Source organism: Vicugna pacos, chromosome 2 (genome assembly GCF_048564905.1).
Source record: "Vicugna pacos chromosome 2, VicPac4, whole genome shotgun sequence".
Classification (NCBI taxonomy): domain Eukaryota; kingdom Metazoa; phylum Chordata; class Mammalia; order Artiodactyla; family Camelidae; genus Vicugna; species Vicugna pacos.
Window position 1 is genome coordinate 93382966 of NC_132988.1, and position 21271 is coordinate 93404236.

Sequence of the window (21271 nt, forward strand, 5' to 3'; positions counted from 1 at the left end):
CTGAGATGTAATATATGAAACATAATACACCTAAAATGTGTCTTACTGCGGCTGGTAATAGAAACATTTTAAAGTTACTAAGTAGGGCAACGCACCCCTCAAACGTGTATCCGGGAGGAACCGAGGAAGCCAATCTCGGAAGCTCCCTACTCCAGCGCCCCCGCCAAAAGCCGAAGGCAAAAAATCTGGGCGCGGGCCTGGGTCCCGCCGCTCCTCGCGAGGACAGCGGCCCGCCGGCCTCAGGGGCGGCACCTGGGCCCACGTCGCTTCTCCCGCCTCCCGCCCCGGCCGAGAGGAAGCTGTGCGCCTCCTGACGTCATCACCGGGCGCCGCTGCCTCGACCTCCTTCTACTTCGCGGGAGAAGTTGTTGGCGCGAAGGGACCGCGAGCCCCGGTAACGGATTCGCCCGCCGGCCGGCCTGTCCGCCGCGCCTTCGTCCGTGGGCTGCCATGGTGAGCCCCCGGGGGAGGCCGTGCGGCTCGGGGGCTGGGGAGAGTTTGCAGGCTGGGTGTGGACCGGGCACGCCTGGTATGGAGGGTCGGGGAGGACCGCGATGCGTGGCTCCGGAGAGGAGCGAAGGCAGGGAAGGGGCACTGGTCGCACAGCTTTCCGTGGGGCTTCAGCTCTCGGCCGCAGCCAGCGCGCAGGGCTCTTGGTGCTGTGCGGCGGTTTCACTTTTTTTCACTCTTGGGGGGAAGGGAGAAAGGAAGGGAGTAATGTTAGGTGATTATTTGGGCTTAGCCGTAAAGTTGTTTTTCCTGTTCAGCGTTGCCTCGAACCTCAGTTTGAGTCCTGCCTAGAGAGTTGATTTCAAGTTTTGGGTCATGAAGGAGAAAAATGTAACAAACTTTCTTTTCTAATAGATAAGTTGCCTCAGGCCTTCAACTTTCGTCATTAACAGCTCTGCGAAACGCTCACCATAGAGTCATTTTGAGATTGACGGCAAGGAGAGGGTGTTCTAGTTTGTTTAGATGAGTTCATGGAAATCAAAGAGAGAACATGGTTTACAAGGGGAGGGGGAACAGCTAGTAGAAACAGCTGAAATACATCTGACAGCTGCCATCGCTTACCACCTGATGTTAAATAATCTTTAAAAAAACAAAACAAAACAAAACCCTCATAGTATAATTTTGCATAAAGCATTTAAATAGAGAGCGAAATAGTTTTGCAGCCTTCAAAACATACTGGAATGTCAATAGGTGCAAGTATGTGTTTGAAATAATTTAAAAAACAACTTATGATGGTCTGTTAAGCCAGAACCTATTTAATAATCAGACATAATTATTTTTCAATCACTGTTTAGCTCATTTGTCATAATTCCAGCATTCTGGGAGTGGGGTGGGGTGTGTGGAATTTTATGCCAGATTAGGAAACCTTACAGCCTTTATATTTTTACCCAACGAAGGATGAAATAATGATAATAGCCACCTTGTAACAAGTATCTTCTTCAGGTCAGTGTGTGAGCTGTTTGTTTTACATACCTTTTATCATTTAAACCTCACAGCAGTCCATTTTTACAGATGGTAAAGGAGGCTTTTCAAGTTTAAACAATTTGTGACATAACTAATAAATAGTTGAACTACAATTAGAGCCTAGATTCTTCTGACCACTACATTATACCACTTCTCTAAAATGGTCATAATTACATTTTAGACTTCAGGTATTGTGGAGAGTTGATGAGATTTGGAGTCTTGAAGATGAAAGTGAGGTGATGTTTTGGTCTTGCTCTGCCATTTAATGGTTAAGTGGTTTTCAACAAATAAATAGCTTTACTTTAACCTCTTAAATCCTGTTTGATACCTGTAAAAGGGGGAAGATAAAATTGCCTTAAGTGATTGGAGGATTAAATAACGTAGAGCTTCTATTTTGGTGTCTGGCTTGTGGTAGGCAATATACAACTACGTGACTAATGATCTAATTTTCTCAGGAAGGACCGTGTGGAACATCACAAAGACTTTAAGGGATGCCTCTGATGTTGTCAGTTTGGTGAACAACAGCTTGTATAGTCAACTTTTGATCATTCAGTTACTTTAAATAATTGGTTCTTTTCTTTCTTAGTATTCTTGTTCATGGTGCAGATGAAAAATAAAGTCCGTTTCAGAAAAGGGAGTCAAATGGATCACTTTTGCTGTTTGTAAAGGGAAGAAGTTCTATAAAATACGTAGAGTTTTGGATTGTATTGGTGTTTAATTTAGTCCTCCTGTCTCTAGTACACAAATTAGCAGAACCCTAGACCAAAATTCTATTCAGCATATGTTTATTGAACACCTGTGCACAAGTTATATTGTACAGTAGTTCTTAACTTTTGTTTGGATCACAGCTCCATTTGATAATGTGGTGAATGGAGTGCAAGTTTTCTGCCCACAGAAATACATATAGACACATACACACTATTTTAGGGGATTTACATATCTTATGCAGCCCTTCTTTGGATGCAAGGTTAGCAGCTCTTGCCCTGGGAGCTGCATCTTTTTCTCAAATCGTTTCTAATTAAAGTTAGCAGTACAGGAGTACAATACTGTACTCACAAAATAGAATACTATGCAGCCATAAAAGAGAACACTTTATGTCCTAATGTGAAACAATTGCCAAGATAATTAAGTGAAAAAAGAAAGTGCAGGACAATACGTAAAATATGCTACCACTTTATGTAGAAAAAGAGAAAAAAATGTACATGTATTTGCTTGAAGATGTGAAGGATACACAAGGAACTAACTGATAACATTTGTTGCCTCCAAAGATGGGAAGTGTGTGTCTAAGGGCAGGGTGGGAGGGAGATATTTTACCTCTTTGAATTTTTGAACCATGTGAATATAATGCCTATTAAAAAAGGGATTGAATTGAAATTAAAATAAATAGAATAAAAAAGTAGCTGTGTAAATGATTTGGATTGCTGTGAGGATTTAATTATTTGTTCAAAATGTGTATGAAATTTGAGAGATGCCATGTTTTAGAAGTCAGCATGTGTAATTCATTGACTGGCATAATTATTTATTGAAAATGTGCACAAAGTTGAATCAAACATGCATGAGACTTAAGGGACAGCCTTTTTGAAGAGATGTCAAGAAAGCCTGGCTACATCTAAGCTGCTTGGTTGCCCCATTCTGGGGGATACCTTTCACATTGTAGTTTATTATGTGAATGCTCCCTCAGAGTAATGTAGTCACCCTTTTATAATGTAATTTTTGCCATAGGTACTAGTGCTTGGCCTCTAAGGCCCCTCCCGACCTTTCTGATCTCATCTGTCTGTCCTTTGAATGTGTTAAGCTGGTTCTGTCCCAACTTGTATACTTGCTATTTTCTCTTCTTGGAATACTCTTCTTCCTCTGGAAATTCTTTGCCTTTTTGTCATCATTTAAGTCTCACATCATCACTTCCTCAGAGCTTTTGGTGTCATATCTAAGAAACCATGACTTAATCCAAGGTTATGAATATATATACTTCTGTTTTCTTCTAGGAGTTTTATAGTTTTACCTTTTACATTTAGGACTTTGATCCATTTTAAGTTAATTTTTGTATATGGTGTGAAGTAGAGGTCCAAGTTTATTTTTTTGTACTGGATCTCCAGTTGTTCCTACACCATTTGCAGACTGTTCTTTTCCCATTGAATTATCTTGGCTTCCTTGTCAAAAAATCAGTTGACTGCAAATGTGAGGGTCTTTTTGTTTTTTTTAACACTTAATTCTGTTCCATTGATCTGTTTACCCTAGTGCCAGTAACACTATTTTTATTACTGTAGCTTTATGGTGAGCTTTGAAATTGGTAAATGTGTCCTTCAACTTTGTTTTTTTTTAAGATTGTTTTCCCTGTTCTTGGTCCCTTGAATTCCCATAAGAATTTTAGAATCAGCAAAGAAGCTAACTGGAATTTTGATAGGAATTGTGTTGAATCTGTTAGTCAATTTGAGGAGTATTGCCATCTTAACAACATAATATATTCTGATCCATGAACATGGGCTATCTTTTATTTGTTTAGGTCTTCCTTAATTTCTTTGAGGAATGTTGTATAGTTTTCAGAGTGTGGGTTTTACACTTAAGTTTATTCTTAAGTATTTTGTTCTTTTTGATGATACTGTAAGTGGAATTATTTTCTTAATTTCACTTTTGGATTGTTCCTTGCACAATATAGAAATACAGTTGGTTGCAGCGTATTGATCTTGTATCATGCAACCTTGCAGAACTCATGTAGAGTTCTAATAGTTTTTTAGTGGATTTCTTAAGCTTTTCTCTATTTAAGATTATTTCATCTGCAAATAGAGATAGTTTTACTTCTTCCTGTCCAATCTAGTTGCCTCTTAAATTTTTGCCTAATTGGTTTTTTGGTCACAGTGCTGCGTAGGAGTGGCAAGAGTGGATCTTTCTCCTGATCTTACGGGAAAGCATTACAAGAAGTTACTTTTTGTTTTTAAAGTACAAGGCCTTAATATAATTTTAACCACTTTAAAATTATTTCATAATTTGTCTTTGCTGTACTGCTATCAGTATACAACTTTAGTCAGATATATAGTTTTGCCTGTTAGTGGTTTTCAAGATAAATGATTTTTACATTTAAATAGATTTTGTAAAGTGTGTTGATGATAATCAATTTCTGCTTGTGGATTTGGTGGATGACTTAAAAATATTAATCAAAAATGTATTTCTTTGTTACTTTCAAAATAGAGAAGTAAAGCCAAAACGTAGTATTTTGGCAACCACCCCACAGTACTTATTTTGCATAAAATCTGTTCTCTTCAAAGTAAGTGAACACAGTGGCATGATTTGCTTTCTCTTCGCATTTTTGGTAGACAAATATAACTTGTTTGTTGGTTGAACCCATCAACAGTGGAAAAAAGTAAGTAGAGCGATTTGGTTATACTTCAGAATAAATATATATCAGCTTCTGTACTTTGACCTTTTAAAGTTAAAAGGTCTTTATAATAGCTTATTTCTGTGCAGGTTTAGGAGTATTTATTGCAAAAAGATTTTTTTCATCTCTAACTCTACTAGTAGATTTATAACCAACCTAGTTGGAAACTTCTAAAAATACATGATTTTTTTGAGTACGTGGTGGGGTCTTTGTCTTGACTTAAGTATATTAAAATTACATTTGGGCTGCCTGATAGACAGTGCTTCTCTCTAATAATGTTGTAGCATTTTTATTTACATCTTAGGGTAGGAGAGGGCAAAAGATCTTTTTGCTTACATTTAGAAGCATCTTAAATTTCAAAACTTTTACTAGAAAATGTCTTGTTGGTATTCTCAGTTTTTTCGTTTGTAAATTGAAGTTAACGAATGTCATACACTTGTTATGTGGATCTAAGTAGTTAGTTTTTTAAAGTGCTTAAATAATTGTCTGGCACAGAGTAAACCTTATCTAAGAGTTTGTTAAAGAAATAAATGAAGCCCTAAGTCAAGGTATTGGCAATAGAAATAGAGGGAAAAGGACAGCAGTATTTGGGAGGTTAGGTTAGGTGGGATGATTCAGAAGGTTGGAATGAGGAGGAAAGAGCGCCCATTCTTCTGTTTTGCATGAATGGTGATGCTATGCATTGAAGTGGGAAATAAAGGGAGAGAAGCCAGTCCTAAAAGAATATGAGCTTAGTTTTGGACCTTATGAGTTGGAGGCACTCTTGGGGCATTTGGGTAGAGGTGTATATGGCAGACTGTTGGCTACACTGATATGGAACTGGGAGGTGTAGAGTGGAGGCAAGATTTAGGAGGTATCAGTGTGTTTATAGGTGGTACTGACATTGAGATGGGTGTGAGTTAGCTTGCGTAGTGTGAGTATGTGGATCAGCAGGTTTTAACTTAGCGTTCATGGAGAGCCATTAATCAGCTTCAGGGAAAAGCCCCAAAGAAGAGAAAGTATTGTACTAAAAGTGAAAGTATTTTGCTTTTTCTAGCTACAATATTGTAATATGACAAGAGAGTACCATATTATAAAGGGCCAACTTTAATAATTTATCTCTAAAATAATACAGTGTTGATTTAATACCCACTTAAAATTTCTTAAAATAAAGAGTAATAGGTAAGATCATGGCAAAAAAATTAATCTCAATTAAATTAAAACACAATGTTTAAAAACAAATCTACTATGAATTTCATTTTCTATAATCAAGAACCTCTGTTTCTGAGCCCAGATGTGAAGGAATGACCATTCATGTGGTCAGCCAGTATTAATTAAGCATCTACTTATCTGACATGTTGACCTGAACTTGAGATGCAGTGATGAGTAAGGTAGACAGGCTTGCTGTGTGGACTTACAGCAGTGTGTACCAGCTCAGATTTCTATGACTGTGAAGAGTATCTCCTGCTATTCATTTTGGGACCCATTTCAGGTGTTCTTCTTTGTAAACTGTCCCTGAAGGCTCCCTGTGTTGGGTGCTCCTGGTGCTTTTACAGTTTGGTGATTAGCTGTGTCTTAGCACTGTTTTGTATTTAATTCTGTATATACTAATTTGTCTCCCAAGTAGCTTCATAAGGGCATTTTCATGTTTGTGTCCTAAGTCCCTGGCACAGTGCCTGCCTGTAATCACACAAGGATCAGATGTATCAGGAATAATGAGAAGGGAAACACCGTGTGGCTAGTTGTATGGTATGGCTACTTTTGCGTAGATCCTTAAGCAGGAAAACTCTGAGGGGGCAGTCGTGGTTAAGTGGAGAACTGTGAAAGGGATTTGGAGTCAGTGGACCAGGTTCCGTTCTGGTGTGCCGCCTTTATGCTCACAGGAATCCTGTGAGGCAAGTGGCATCCTGGGGAAACTAAGGGCCAGAGAAGTTAAGTAATTCATTCCAGGTGTCCGGTAGTAAATGGCAAAACTGACAAAAAGTTGTATTTGTCTGACTTAATTCCACTTACCTATAAACTGGAGATGAATCATTCTATTTGCCTTATTTACCTCAAAGAATCATCAAAGATAAATCTATGTCCCAGTAGTCCTATAAGTAAAAGCATGAAAAACTTACATGTTGTTCTTAACTATGCTTTAAATTTGTTTCAACTTTTACGTGATTTTTGCCTAAATCTTTTGCTGTATTTGAACTGACTTGTTCAATTAGTAACTATTTAAAAAGAAGAGGAGTTAATTACTATTTTCTCTTGATTTCCCCAAATAAAACTATCTTTTTTTTTTTTTGCCATTTCTTTTAGAAATGAAATTACTGGGACAAAGGGTATGCACACTTAAACTTTTGATAAATATTATTGGATTATTTTGGAAAGGTTATACCAATTTTTACTTTTATTAGCAGTGTAGTGTGTAAGCATCTGTTTGCCCATATCTTTGACAAATCTGGGCATTATCAATCTTTTAACACTTAGAGAAAAATAATCAAGTTTTAATTTATCTCTTTGTATTTGTGAAGTTGAGCATCTTTTATTCCTTTTATTGGTTATTTGTGTTTCTTTTAATTTTCCTACTAATAGCTTTTATTTGCTTTTCCACTGGGTTATCTTTGGTTGATTTGTAGGAGACCTTTTATATATAGCATGTTATAGATACTTTCAAGTTAGTTGCTTATATTTTAACTTTGCTTATGGCATCTTTTATTTTTATGTAGCCAGATATGTCTTTCTTTATGGATGGTTTCTAGCCTTGATGTTCTACTCAGAAGGACTTTCCTTTTAATGATAAAAGTAAATTTAAAAATGTGTTCCTTTTTCTATTCATATACTCACCAAGAATTCTGTGCAGGTAAGAGTGATGTTCAGATCCATTGTTTGGGAGTTTGATTAGTCACTAGGCTTGTACTTCATTTCATGAACTCTTTAAAGATCTAGAATACCAGACAGGGAATGTTAGTTGAAGAGTATGATGAAGTCACACTATAAATTAATGTCAAATTGGTGACCTTTGCCTCTTAGATGTTTGTACACTAGATGGCTGCTCACATTGGAGATAATCCCTAAAAAGGTGTAAGTAGAATGACTTTCATTCTGATGAAAATTCTTTTCCAAAAGTTTAGATTTTTACTATGTACTAAGTTAGATCAGGTTGCTGTAATTTCTTTAATTGTTCTGCTGCCGTCAGACTATAAGGGCATATGGAGTGGGAGTGTAGGGTAGAATAAAGGGAAAGGAAAAGAAATGGGGTGTGAATACTTAGGAAGAATTAATTAGGAAGGAAGGGTTGCAACAGTGCTGAGGATTGGCACTATGTACAAACAAATCAGCGAGCTCGACGTTAAACCAACAGTTCCACTTCCTGAATTGTTTTGTTTTCTTTCTCTTTGCGGTTTTAAGCATTTGTGGTTCTAACATAGATGGAAAACCACCACCAACTTTAACCTGATTTTTTTTTTTTAAATGAAGGTTTTGGGGATTGAACCCAGGACCTTGTGCTTGCTAAGCATGCACTCTACCACTGAGCTATACCCACTCCCCTCAACCTGATTATTAATACTCAGTTTTTGTATATCCATGGTGCATGTGTGCTCTGTGTGTGTGTGTGTTCGTGTTTGTTTAAAAAGTCACCAGTGTTTGAGTGAATACTCACTTGGTAATTTTAAAAGTGAAACTCCAATATGAAACTCTCATTTCCTCCAGAAGCAATAAAGTGAGTAGTTGTCAGCCCCAAACTCAATTCTTTGCAAATTATATGGAAGGCAGTGGCTTTCTGGCCTTCTTTATCATCTATCATTTCTTTAGCACCTGGCACAAATGTCTCAGGTTTATAGCTGAGGTATCCATTCTGCAAATGGTGTAATTTTAAGATGGAGTTGTGACTTTTCTATATTAAGAAATTTACAAAAGAGGGTACAAAACCAGGGAAGTCTGTAACCTTTCAAAAAAAAATTAATGTAGATATTTATCTATTTTGCTTATTGGCTTAACCACAAAGCTATTTGTGTGTGTGTTGGTGTGTTTGCATAACACACTTGTTTGGGGTTTTTGACATTTTCAGAGTATGACAATTACTGCCAGGTTCTAGGAAAAATTGTTAACTTTCTTACATTTCACAGAGTACTTTTAACAGGCGTTTTCCTCACCACAATAAAGAGAGAGAGGTTGAAACATGTAAACAGGATTGAAAACTCAGTTTTATAACCATTAAGAGTAGAAAATGGGAAAATGGTACAACTGGCTTTTGAATCCAGTTCTTTGGAATTCAGATCCTAAATTCTCACTATTCTCTCTGTTCCTTATACCCTTGCCTGTGAGCAGAGATCACTGTGAATGGGTTATGTTTCAGTGACATGAAGGGATAATAGTTCATTAATGAGAGGGAAGGGAAGCTTTTTACTGAACCAGAACTGTGATAGATGCATAATTAATCCATAAACTGTAGGGAATATTAGTCTAACTTTACTGATGAGAAAACAGATTAAATAGACTTGCCCGAAGTCACATAGCTAGAAACCACTAGAGCAGAGATTTATACCAGGGATTTCTCATTCTAAGGTCTGTTCCCTTTCCTCTACACCATAGTTTTTTCAAAGCTTAAATCTAAAAGAATAGGGAAGAATATGTTTGCAAAGGGTAAGAAAGGTGAGTGATTTTAATAGTAAATTACATCATAAATGTTTCAATATGATTAATTTGATTCTACTGTTTAACACAGGGGATAGAGTAATTGAAGAAAATATTGTAGTCATCAAAATTTTTTCCTTGGGATTTGGAAAAATCATATACAAGAAAATAATTTCAAGGTTCTTAGTTATTAAGATCTTAAATGATCAGGGTTATGAGAGTTATTGTTCTCCCAAACTAGAGTAGAACTCCCATGGGCAAGGATTATATTCTTCATCTTTTATTTTTTCCCCTACTGTGCCTGCAGTAATGGGGTATGTGCATGCATAGTCAATAAATACTTGTTACTTGCCTTTTTAGTAATTGTGCTATTGTTAACAAAAATTTCACTTATTTTTGCCCAGTTTCTGAGAATTAATCTTTTCATTAGGCACATTATTTCTGACTCATAATTCTATCAGTTAACTTTTGCATATAGAAAGAGTGCAACTGCACACATGGACCTATCTCACTGAAGAAATACTGAGGGTAGATTAGTGTGTGTGTAGAGTTGTTCCTTTTTACAATTGAAACTAGAATTTTGTGCACTTAATGTTTGTGTGTGCATCTCTTGTTTTTGCTTTTAGGATATTCGGAAGTTCTTTGGGGTTGTACCAAGTGGAAAGAAACTTGTAAGTGAAACAGTAAAGAAGAATGAGAAAAAGTCTGCTGAAGAAACTTTAAAAGCAAAGAGAGGAATAAAGGAAATCAAGGTCAGTTTTCCAGATACGATATTGAATCGTATAAAAGGTTAAATAAACTCACTTCTGAGATTTGATATATTGGGAGCCTTGAGTAATAGTAAATACAGATTTCAACTCATTTATTAGCAGAGGAGGAAGAAAAGTAATAAGGTATTAGTTATTTCTAGTTAACATGGCTTTGCTTCATTCATAGCTTGCATTTTCCTGAAGTAGTGGTGGAACCCTTTTTAGTTGTTACAGCTTTCATTTTAAGATCAAAGTTTGCTCATAGAGACACGAGTCCCAGGTGAATGGTATCGGACTTCAGGTGAAGGAAGGCTTTGGAGGAAAGTTTTATTCTTTTCCCTGTCCTCCTTGGGCTTCAGAGAAGTTAAGATATAATGTCACTATGGAAAGCACAGGCAATGGCTGCAATAGTGAATCTGAGTTACACTTTGTGTAAAATGTAAGAGTTTTGCAACTACAGATCGGTTTACCACCGCCCCATCCTTTATGCCCTAGTTGGCCATATGTATTACATCTGCTTATGTTAATACTCCACATTCAGTGTAATAATTATTGCTCTAAGCTGGCATGTATTTTAAAGAAATTAAAAGAGAAAAATGATCTTTTATATTTAATCATGTGCTTGCCATTTCTGGTGATTTTCATTTCTTATTGAAGATCTGAATTTCCATCTAATGTTATTTCCTTTAAACCTGAAGAATTTTCTTAAGCATTTCTTGTAGAATAGGTCTGTTGGCAATGAATTCTGTTAAGTTTTTGTCTTTGTTTTACTTTCACTCTTGAAGGTTACTTTTGCTGGATATGGAATTTTTTGATGGACTTTTTTTTTGTTTCAGCACTTTAAAGATGTTCTACTGTGTTTTGGTCTCCATTTTTTTTGATGAGATGTTAGCAGTTATTCATATTGTTTTTTATTTTTGTTTTTTGTATTTAATGCATTGTTTTTCTCATGCTGCTTTGAAAGACTGTCTTTTTATCTTTGGGTTTTAACTTTGCCTATGGTGTAGCTGGGTGTGGTTTTCTTGTGTTTATACTGTGTAGGGTATCTGAGCTTCTTGAGCCTGTAAATCTGTATCTTTCTTCAGATTTGGGAACTCTGCCATTGTTTCTTCAAATACATATATCTGCCCCATTCTCTCTCTCCTCTTCTTCTGTCATTCCAATTACATACATATTAGGATTTTGGGATTGCATCACAGATCATTGAGGCTTATTCATTTTGTTCTTTTTTTTCTCTGTGCTTCAGATTGGGATAATTTCTGTATTATCTTCAGGTTCGTTGACTCTTCTTCATGTCCAATTTGCTGTTAAGCCTACATAGTGAATATTTTAAATATTAAAATTTTTAATTTTAGACTCTCCATTTGGTTCCTTTTCATGGTTTTTAATTTCTTTCCTTTATGTTCTTAAGTGTAGCTATAGTAGCTCCTTTAAATTTCTTGTTTGCTAATTTTAGTATTTGGGTTATATTAGGTTTGGTCTCAAGGCCTTTTATCTTGAGTCTATGGCTCATGTATTAGCTTGGGCTACCATAAAATACCATAGACTGGCTGGCTTAAGTAACAGAAATTTATTTTCTTATAGTTCTGAGATCTAGAAGTCTATGATTAGGATTCCAGCCAATTCATTTTATAATGAGAGCTGTTTTTCTGGCATGCAGATGGCTGCCTTCTTGCTGTGTCCTCACAAGGTCTTTCCTTGGTGTTAGTGCATAGGGAGAGAGAGTGGTTAAGACACAGAGAGAGTGAGTGAGTGTGTGCATGTGTGTGCATGCAGGTGAGCTTTCTGGTGTCTCTTCTTACAAGGACACTAACTTGTCAGATCAAGGGTCATCCCTGTGACCTCATTTAATCTTAATTACCTCCGTAGGGACTCCATCTCCAAATACAGCCATAGTAGGAACTCAACATATGAATTTTGGGGGGATACAAGCATTCATTCTGTAACATTCTGCCAGTGGCCCCCTAAAATCCATGTCCTTGCATGCAAAATACATTCATTTGATTCTAACAGCCCCCAAAAGTCTTAACTCATTGCATCATCAGCTCTACACTCCAGAGACTTATCTAAAATTATCATCTAAATCAGATATGGGTGAAACTTGAGATATGATGCATCCTGAGGCAAAATTCTTCTCCAGCTGTGAACCTGTGAAACTAGACAACATATGTTTCCAAAGTACAATGGTAGGACAGGTATAGAATGTACATTCCCATTTCAAAAGGGAGAAATCAGGAGGAAGAAAGGGTAACAGTGCCAAGCAAGTCTAAAATCTAGCAAGGCAAATAATGTTTGATCTTAAAGCTTGAGAATATTTTTCTGTAGCTTGATGTCCTGCCTTCTAGACCCACTGGGGCAGTAGTCCCACCTCCACAGCTCTTCAGGGTGGTCTTACCCCAAGGTTACTGGGTAGATGCTGTCTGATCTCTTGGGATAGGGGATGAGACAGCTTTTATCTTTCAGTCTCCTTCAGGGTCTTTCTTTCCTATTCTTGGAGAATAGTGTAGGTTTGCAGCTGAATAACTCTGTTGTCCTGTCCTGTAGAATCAAGAAGCTTGATAGCCTTCTTCATTTTGTCTGCTTCATTTCAAACTGGCAGTGTTTTTGCATGTGTATCCCATAATCTCTTTATCAGCTGATAGTCCAGCAAACTTTTAGTATTCTTTTCAGGACACACATTCTCATTTTTTGCAGTGTAGACAGGTTGAGAATTTTCCAGATCTTTAAGTTTTGGTTCCTTTTTTGGTTAACCATTCATCTCTCTCCTCACGGATTTTACTAGAAGAGTCAGAAAGACCCAGGCTGCGCCTTCCAACATTTTGCTTAGAAATCTCCTCAGCTAGATATCCAGTTTCATTGTTCACAATTCTGTCTTTCAAAATTCAGCCAAGTTCTTTGCCATTTTATAACAAGGACTGCCTTTCCTCTAGTTTTCAATAGCCTGTTCCTTATTTCTGTCTGAAACCTTACCAGAATGACCTTTAATATTCATATTTCTACCAGTATTCTGTTTATGATGATACATGTATTCTCAAGACAATAGCGGCTTTATACCTCTCATCTTTTCTTCTTGAGACCTTACTGAAATTGCCTATAACATCCAAATTTCTGCCAGTAGTTTCTTTACAGCAGTCTAGACCTTTTTTTTTTTTTTTTAGCATGTCCAGTAGAACTCTTCCAGCCTGAACCATTACCCAGTTCCAAAGGTGCTTCCATATTTTAGGCATTTCTTACAGTTGCACTCCACTTTTCAATAACAAAATCTGTGTTGGTCAGGATTCTTCAGAGAAACAGAACCTGGAAAGAAATTTATTTTAAATAATCAACTCATGTGATGATGGAGTCTAACAAGTCCCACAACCTACAGTTGGCAAGCTGGAGACCCATGATAGCTGATGGTGTAGTTCAAGTCTGAGTCTGAAGGCCTGTGAACAGGAGACCAGGAGAGCCAATGATGTGGTTCCAGTCTGAAAGCTAGTAGACTTGAGTCCCAGGAAGAGCTGATGTTTTAGTTCTGGTCTGAAGGCAGGAAAAACTGATGTCCTAGCTTGAAGGCAATCATGAAGGAGGAATCCTCTTATTTGGGAGAGGTTCAGCCTTTTGTTCTCTTCAGGCCTTCAACTTGTTTGATGAAGCCCACTCTTAACAGGGAGTGCAGTCTGCTTTACTCAGTTTGATTTAAATGTTAAGGTCATACAAAAACACCTTCACAGAAACATGCAGAGTAATGCTTGATGAAATATTTGGCCACCTTGTTGCCCAGTCAAATTGACACATAAAATTAACCATCACAGGTCACTTTTCCTGTTTCTCTGTATGTCTGGTTATTTTGGATTTACCTTGGAGAGTGTGAATTTTACAATGTAGGAACTTTGGATTCTGTTATATTCCTCCAAAGGGTGTTAAATCTTTTGGTGTAGCAGGCAATTAACTTGGCTGAACTCAAACTCCAAACTCTTGCCCATCCTATGATGGGCAGCAGCGGGCATATTTGTTTAACTTTTTTAACTTTCTCTGGGTATTTGAAGTTGTTCTGTGCTTATGTAGTTCAGGAGACAGCCACAAATTTGGGTTAAGTTTATTGACAGAATTTGGGACTCCCATTCTGTGGCTCTCTCCTTTCTGGGATACCCTCTTCTCCTACTTTTGAATTACTGTGGTTTCTAATTTTGTCCTTTGGTCTGGTGGTATATTTGAATTATAATGGTTTATTCATTTCATTTTCTTCCAAGCTACTTAATTGTGCTTATGTTTTTGAAGTTTCATTATAATGGATAGAAACATAGTTCTCCCTTATAATTGATTTTGTTTCTTTCTGTCTGCTTTTTGATGCTTTTTTGGAAAATTTGAATACGTTAGAAATGTGATGTATGACTACAAAATATTAGTAGTACTTAATGAGTATGTTAGAAATGTGATATATAACTGAAAATATAAATATTAACACCTTTTGCCTTGGTTTTATTTAGCTTTCCACCAGGCATTGGGTAGTGGTAGGCCCACAGATCCTTAGCTTTTATTTCTGTCTCTTATCTTTCATTTTCAGTAAACGCTTGCCTTCTAATCACTGACATACTTTTATTCTTTGTTATATATAGATTAGTAATGAAAATGGAGCTGGATAATAGTACAGCTTTTTCTACAATTCTTTCTTTCCCATCTGATGTGATTATTATCTGGCCGATTTTTTCCCCCAGTTTTATTAAGAAATAATAGACATGCTTGATTGTTTAAGTTTGAAGTGTACAGCATGATGGTTTGATTTACACATATTATGAAATGATTACCACAATGGGTTTAACATCCATCGTCTGAGAGACAGTATAAAGAAAAGAAAGAAAAAAATTTCTCCTTGTGCTAAGAACTGTTAGGATCCACTCTTTTAACTTTCCTATATATCATACAGCAGTGTTAACTGTAGTCTTCATGTTGTACATTACATCCCTAGCACTTATTTATCTTAAAACCAGAAGTCTGTACCTTTTGACCACCTTCCTCCAGTTTCCCTGACTTCCTGCCTCTGGTAACCACAGATCTGATCTCTTTTTCTATGAGTTTGGTTATGAGTTTTTTTTGTTTGTTTGTGTTTTGTTTTTTTTTTTAAAAGATTCGACATACAAGTGAGATACATAGTATTTGTCTTTCTCTACCTGACTTATTTCACTTAGCATAATACTTTCAAGTTCAATCCATGTTGTTGCAAATGGTAGGATATCCTAATTTTTATGGCTAAATAGTATTCCATTATTATGGATCTATCTGTGATTCAGGTAGTACATATACCACAACTTCTTTATCCATCCATCCGTTGATGGACACGTAGGTTGTTTTGGTGTCATGGCTATTGTAAATAATGCTGCTATGAGTATGTGGGTGTGGATATCTTTTTAAGTTAGTGTTTTTGTTTCCTTTGGGTATATTCCCAAAAGTAGAATTGCTGGGTCATATGGTAGTTAGATCTATTTTTAATTTTGGGGGTAAATAACCTCCATGCTTCATAGTGGCTGTACCAATTTACAATCTTACCGACAGTACACAACGCTTCCCTTTTCTCCACATCCATGCCAGTATTTGTCATCTCTTGTCTTTTTGATGATAAGTCTGGCCTTTTCTTTAGCCTAATTAGGGCGTTATTGACATCTGGGGCTGGATAATTCTTAGTTGTGAAGGAGTGCCCTGTGCATTGTAGAATGTTTAGTAAGCATCCCTAGTCTACCCATTATATGCTGGTAATAGCCCCACCCCAGTTATGACAAGCAAAAATGTCTCCTGGGGGGCAGTGTTTCTCCAGCTGTGAACTAATAAGCCCAAATCTAATGAGGAAAAAATAGCTAAGTTATATGGACTTCTTTGTGTTCTTTTCTTTTTCTTTCTGTTTTTCTTTTTTTTTTTTTCTTGGAGTATAATCAGTTTACAATGTTATGTCAATTTCTGGTGTACAGTGTAATCGTTCAGTCTTACATACACATTTCAGGGATCATTTCTATAGTTTATGTTATAATTATACTGTAATGTTTATAGGTAAATAGTTCCTGTAAAGATGATGACTTCAGACAGAAGCAACCAAACAAGAAAAAGAGGATCATTTATGATTCAGGTAATATTTCTTTTGAGGAGCTTTAAAGTTTAAAAATTATTTTGTATCTGTTAGAACAATGTTTACCAAACTGATGTTCTGAGACACACAGTTCTCTATGATGTTACTAGATGCTTTGAGAAGAGGGCTTTATGTGCCAATGAAGTTGAAAACAATTTTATTACACTACTGAATTTATCAGAGCCTAAATATGTTCATGTATTAAAGTTTTGTTCAGAAAGGGATAATAGTATATATAGCATGTCTCAAACTTAATTTGAATATGGTATATTTATTTTTAAAAATACCTATTAACTTTTCTTTCAGCTGAGTTTCTTGAAAACTGAATTTTAAAATAGTGCCTTAAAATATTGCTTCAGAAACAAAGATCTAAAATTTAATTTTTATGCTTTTAATCTGGTCCTTTTCTGTTGCATTTAAAAAGAATCAAACACAATTAAAACACTTTCTTTGAATATATAGTTGACCCTTGAACAATGCGAGAGTAGGGGCTCTGACCTCTCCCCCAAGTTGAAAATCTGCATATAACTTTTGACTCCTCCAAAAAACTGTTAATAGCCTGCTGTTGACCAGAAGCCTTGCTGATAACATAAACAGCCGATTAATAATAATTGCTTCATGGTAGCCTAGCCTATTCACTAATGAATGAATTTGTTATAAAATTGTCATGGCGTACAGTATTACAGTCATATTCATAATATAGTATTAGAAACATTGTTACATTAAAAAAAAAACACTTACCTGTGCATAGGCTGATATGCAGTTTTTCCTGTATGAGAGAGAGGCATACTGTTCAGTAATATTATTCTTTGAAAGCAAATGTACAAAATAGAAGACTAACACATACTAATTTTGTGTTAAATAGCACCTTATATGTATGTAAGAATAGACTAGTATCTACATATATTGTATACATTCATGACACACCTTTTCTTAATTTTTTCAATATTTCTAGGCTATGTGATTGGTTTGTGAGTTTTTTCAAATTATCGCAAATCTCCAAATTTTTTTCCAATATATTTATTGAAAAAATTCATGTATAAATGGACCTGCAGAATTAAAACCCATGTTCAAGGGTCGACTGTACTTTTAAAGATAGAAATTGTACACTTTTATGCATGCCTTTTATGGTATGTTAAAATAATGGTAGAACTCAGGAATTTTTAGGTTTTGCTGTTTTGGACAAGATCTATTTGGTGTGAATTTTTAAAATTAAAAATATAACATAAGGAAGCATTTATAGATTGTCAGGATTTTGACAGTAATGGCAAAGTTTCTGACTCAAATCTAAAAGTAATTGAGTATTTATTGTGAGTCTTCTGCTGCTGTATATTGTAAAGAATTTGAAATAAGTACATACCCCCATTCCCCCAGAGTTTCCATCGTTTGGGAAAGTGGAAATTTAATTGTTTGGTACAGTTTTGAACAGCATGAGACAGGATTTGTAAATGCATGGTGAGAAGAAGAGGAAGGATACTAAAGTTTATGAAACTCCCATTGTACCAGGCATATACTAGATACTTCTACTTTGTCTTGATTTACATTTAAATGTTCTGGGTGATTAGATTGTGGTAGACAGAATAATGGCTCCCAAAGATATCCACACTAGAACCTGTGAATATGTTGGGTTATATGGCAAAAGGAAATTAAAATTGTAGGTGACATTAAGGTTGATAATCAGATGAGCTAGAAGTAGGGAGATTATCTGGGTGGGCCCTATATTCACAGACAGAGGGAGGCAGATGAAGAAATTTAGAGAGAGACTGACTATGGAAGAAGGTCAGAGAATCAGAGAGATGGCAGCATGAGAAGAACTTGCCTAATGTTGTAGGTTTTGAAGATGAAGGAGGAGGGGGTCAGTGAGCTAAGGAATGCTAGCTGTCACTAGAAACTGGAAAAGGCAAGGAAATGGATTTTTCCCTAGAGTATCCAGAGAGGATCACAGCCTTCCTGATACTTGATTTTAGCCCAGTGAGACCCAAATTGGATTTGTAACCTCCAGAACTGTAAGATAATATATTTGTGTTGTTTTAAGCCACTAAGTTTGTGCTGATTTGTTATAGCAGCAACAGAAAAGTAATAACAAAAGCCCAAATGGGTTGAAGTAACCTATGAGAATTTATAAGAGATTTGCCTTGAAAATGGTCTTGAGGAATTGGTTAATAACCTTTGTAAAAACACACTGCATTATACTATTTCTTTTCAAAGTTTTGTTTATTTACCTGTTGTTTTCAGATTCAGAATCAGAGGAAACAATGCAGGTAAAAAACACCAAAAAGCAACCAGAAAAATTGCCACTGACTTCTAAACCTGCTAAAATTAGACACCAGGATCCTGTTACATACATTTCAGAAACAGGTAAGGGTACTGAGTATGTTTATTATTTCAGAGAGAAATAGTGTGTGTTATGTTGTTGAGTTTCTCATTGGTATCTAAATGTACCTCCTTCACTTTGAATTGAATTTTGGTTGCCTTTTTTCTTTGTTGAATTATACTTACCAGGGAAAGGCTGTAATTACCTCTGGCATTTTCTGTGGGTTAAGGGCCAATTACAGGGGAATTGGCTGTTGGAATTTTTTTTTTAAGTGCTCCATATTGAATCATATATATTGAAACTCTAGAATCAGGTATTGAAATATTACCACGTTGTTTTAAAACTTTTTTATGTTGTTTTTTATCTTGGGCTAAAGTCATAACAATCTAAGTATATAATGTTTATTCATATTTATGGTTTATAATCTAGCACAGGTGTGATGCAGATTTCTTATATTATCTAGTGACACTAAAATTTTAGCACTAGCTTTTCAAAAAATGATTGTTCTTTATACTTACATTTATTTGATCTGTTTTGAGTGGTCAAAAAGCAAAAGACATTTATAAATGTACACTAATCTTAAGATTTCATAGTATAAATAATTGTTTCATAGATAGTATTCTTTTATGGTGATAAGCCCTGAATTATATTGTCATCTTAGGGAAAAAGACATAGAATAGGTCATTGTAAAGTCATTTGATTTTAGCATTGTTAACTCCTAGAGGAGACCATTTTCAAATTCATAGAGTTTGTTGAATCAATTCCTGTATAGAAACGCTTGAAGGGTCCATGAGAGCATCTGATACCTCATTGATTTGTTCACCTTGAGGAAAACCTCTGACACCGTTATTTTTAGCACTCTGCTACTTATATTGCTAGTGAATACACTTGGTTTGAAGAGACAGGGTAAAAACCACAATTATTTTGGCACAGCATGTTACAGCATATATTCAACGAACATTTATGTATAGTTTTTTACATCCTGGATACTAGGTCCTGGGGATAAAAGATGACTAAAGACTTATTAATACTGTAGGAATTACCTGAGGCTGCTATATACAATAGTCAGGAAGAGGGCTTGATGGAGAGGGTAAAATTTGATCTGACCCTTGAAGGATGAGCAGGTGATGGAGGGAAAGAACATGTCAGGTTAATAGGATGGGATTATTTAAGGCACAGCATCCAGCACAAGGCTTGATATGTTTGTAGGACACCATAGAGATTGCCCACATGATGAGAGGTAGTAGGAGGTAGATGAAACTGGTTTAGGGAAGACCTTGAAAGCTAGGCAGAGGAACTGAGTTTAATATAGCAGAGAAAAGGGAACCTATAAAGTTTTTGAACAGAGTTATGGAATGATGAAAATAGTGTTTGAGTGATTGCTAGATTGTGAGCATTTAGGGTGGGAAGGAGAATAGAAAAATCATAATTAGGGAGGTTAAGGCATTTCCTATAATCTAGAATTGAAGTAATGAGAGTCTTAAAAAGTTAACAATAGTAAGAGACTGATCTGTAAACATTTTGAGGGATGAGTTGTAGATTAGATTTTTGGATTACCTATGGGCTTTCTTCAGCCATGCTATCCATGGTCTCCTATTAGAATAATTGGAGAGTTGATGTTATTAGCATGCTTACATTACAGAAATTTTTTTAAACAACAGCTTTATTGAGATATAGTTTACATACCATGCAATTACCTCTAATGTTTTAATGTGATTGGAATTTGCTTACATGTATGGGCTGTTACTTGAGAGTGTGAAGGTACTCATTGTAGATAAACTGATAATTAAGTAGGGAAGGAAACAGGAAAGAAGTCCTTATGTTGTAGAAAGAACCTGAGACCGGAAGATGGTGAGAAGCTCTGCCTGGCGGGTACATTCTTGGTTCCCATCTAATAGCTGTGTGGGCTAAAAGGGAGTCTTTCTCCCTTTCTATTAAAGCAGAAACACCAGTTGAATAGGCTAGTTCGGAAAACTTAATGGGAGGAGGCATATGAAAGGGCCAGACCCAGTGCCCAAAACATAAATGATAGGCTGTCAGAAGGGAAAAATAAAAACAAAAGTCCATAGATGAGCTTTATAGGTTCCATGAAATATTAACATATTTAATAAAGTTGTTTAAATGATCAAAGACAAAATAAGTGACGTGAGCATATTTTCTATAAAATTTTTTTTTTACACTGAAATATTTCTTTATGGCATGTAGTAGATTGACTCTTGAACCTTTCAGTTCTGTTGCTAAATATCTGCTCAAGCATCTTGTGCAAATGTACTCTTCTGTTAAAAAGCCCCCCTCTTAGATCTGGCCACTTTTGTCAGGTTTTGCATATGTGGGAGGGATGCTAAAAACAGTTTGGTGATAGGTTTATTATGTAACTGAAGATGGTGTGATCAGGCTTTCCAATGACACCCTGAAAAGGTCAAAGTTAGTGTGCAGACAGCTATGGCCTTCACCTGTGGAGCAAGGTTATCATTATCTTGTGATTTTAAGTACACAGAAGGGTCAGACAATTTAAGCTCTGACCACAGATTTTCTTTAACACAGGGCTGTTTATTTCAGACCAGGTGTTTTTGAATGTTATTTTCTGAAGAGATAACCAGCATTTTATCTGAAATTTTTATGAACATTAGGCAGTGTTTTTGTCATTCTGCCAAGGGTATGTA

General features: G+C 36.1%; 1 protein-coding gene across 3 annotated transcripts in view; it reads left to right on the forward strand.

The window, feature by feature from the left end:
• The first annotated feature begins 335 nt into the window (after positions 1 to 335).
• Positions 336 to 21271, forward strand: part of RFC1 (replication factor C subunit 1) — a 63801-nt gene continuing 42865 nt past the window's right edge. For all 3 annotated transcript variants that reach the window (XR_012062158.1, XM_006209753.3, XM_006209754.3), the window contains exons 1-4: positions 336 to 453; positions 10075 to 10200; positions 16219 to 16294; positions 18530 to 18652. Coding sequence is in view for 2 of the 3 variants with exons in the window: in XM_006209753.3 (XP_006209815.1) it covers positions 451 to 453; positions 10075 to 10200; positions 16219 to 16294; positions 18530 to 18652 (328 nt within the window). In the remaining variant the exon portion in view is untranslated. The remainder of the gene's footprint in view (positions 454 to 10074; positions 10201 to 16218; positions 16295 to 18529; positions 18653 to 21271) is intronic.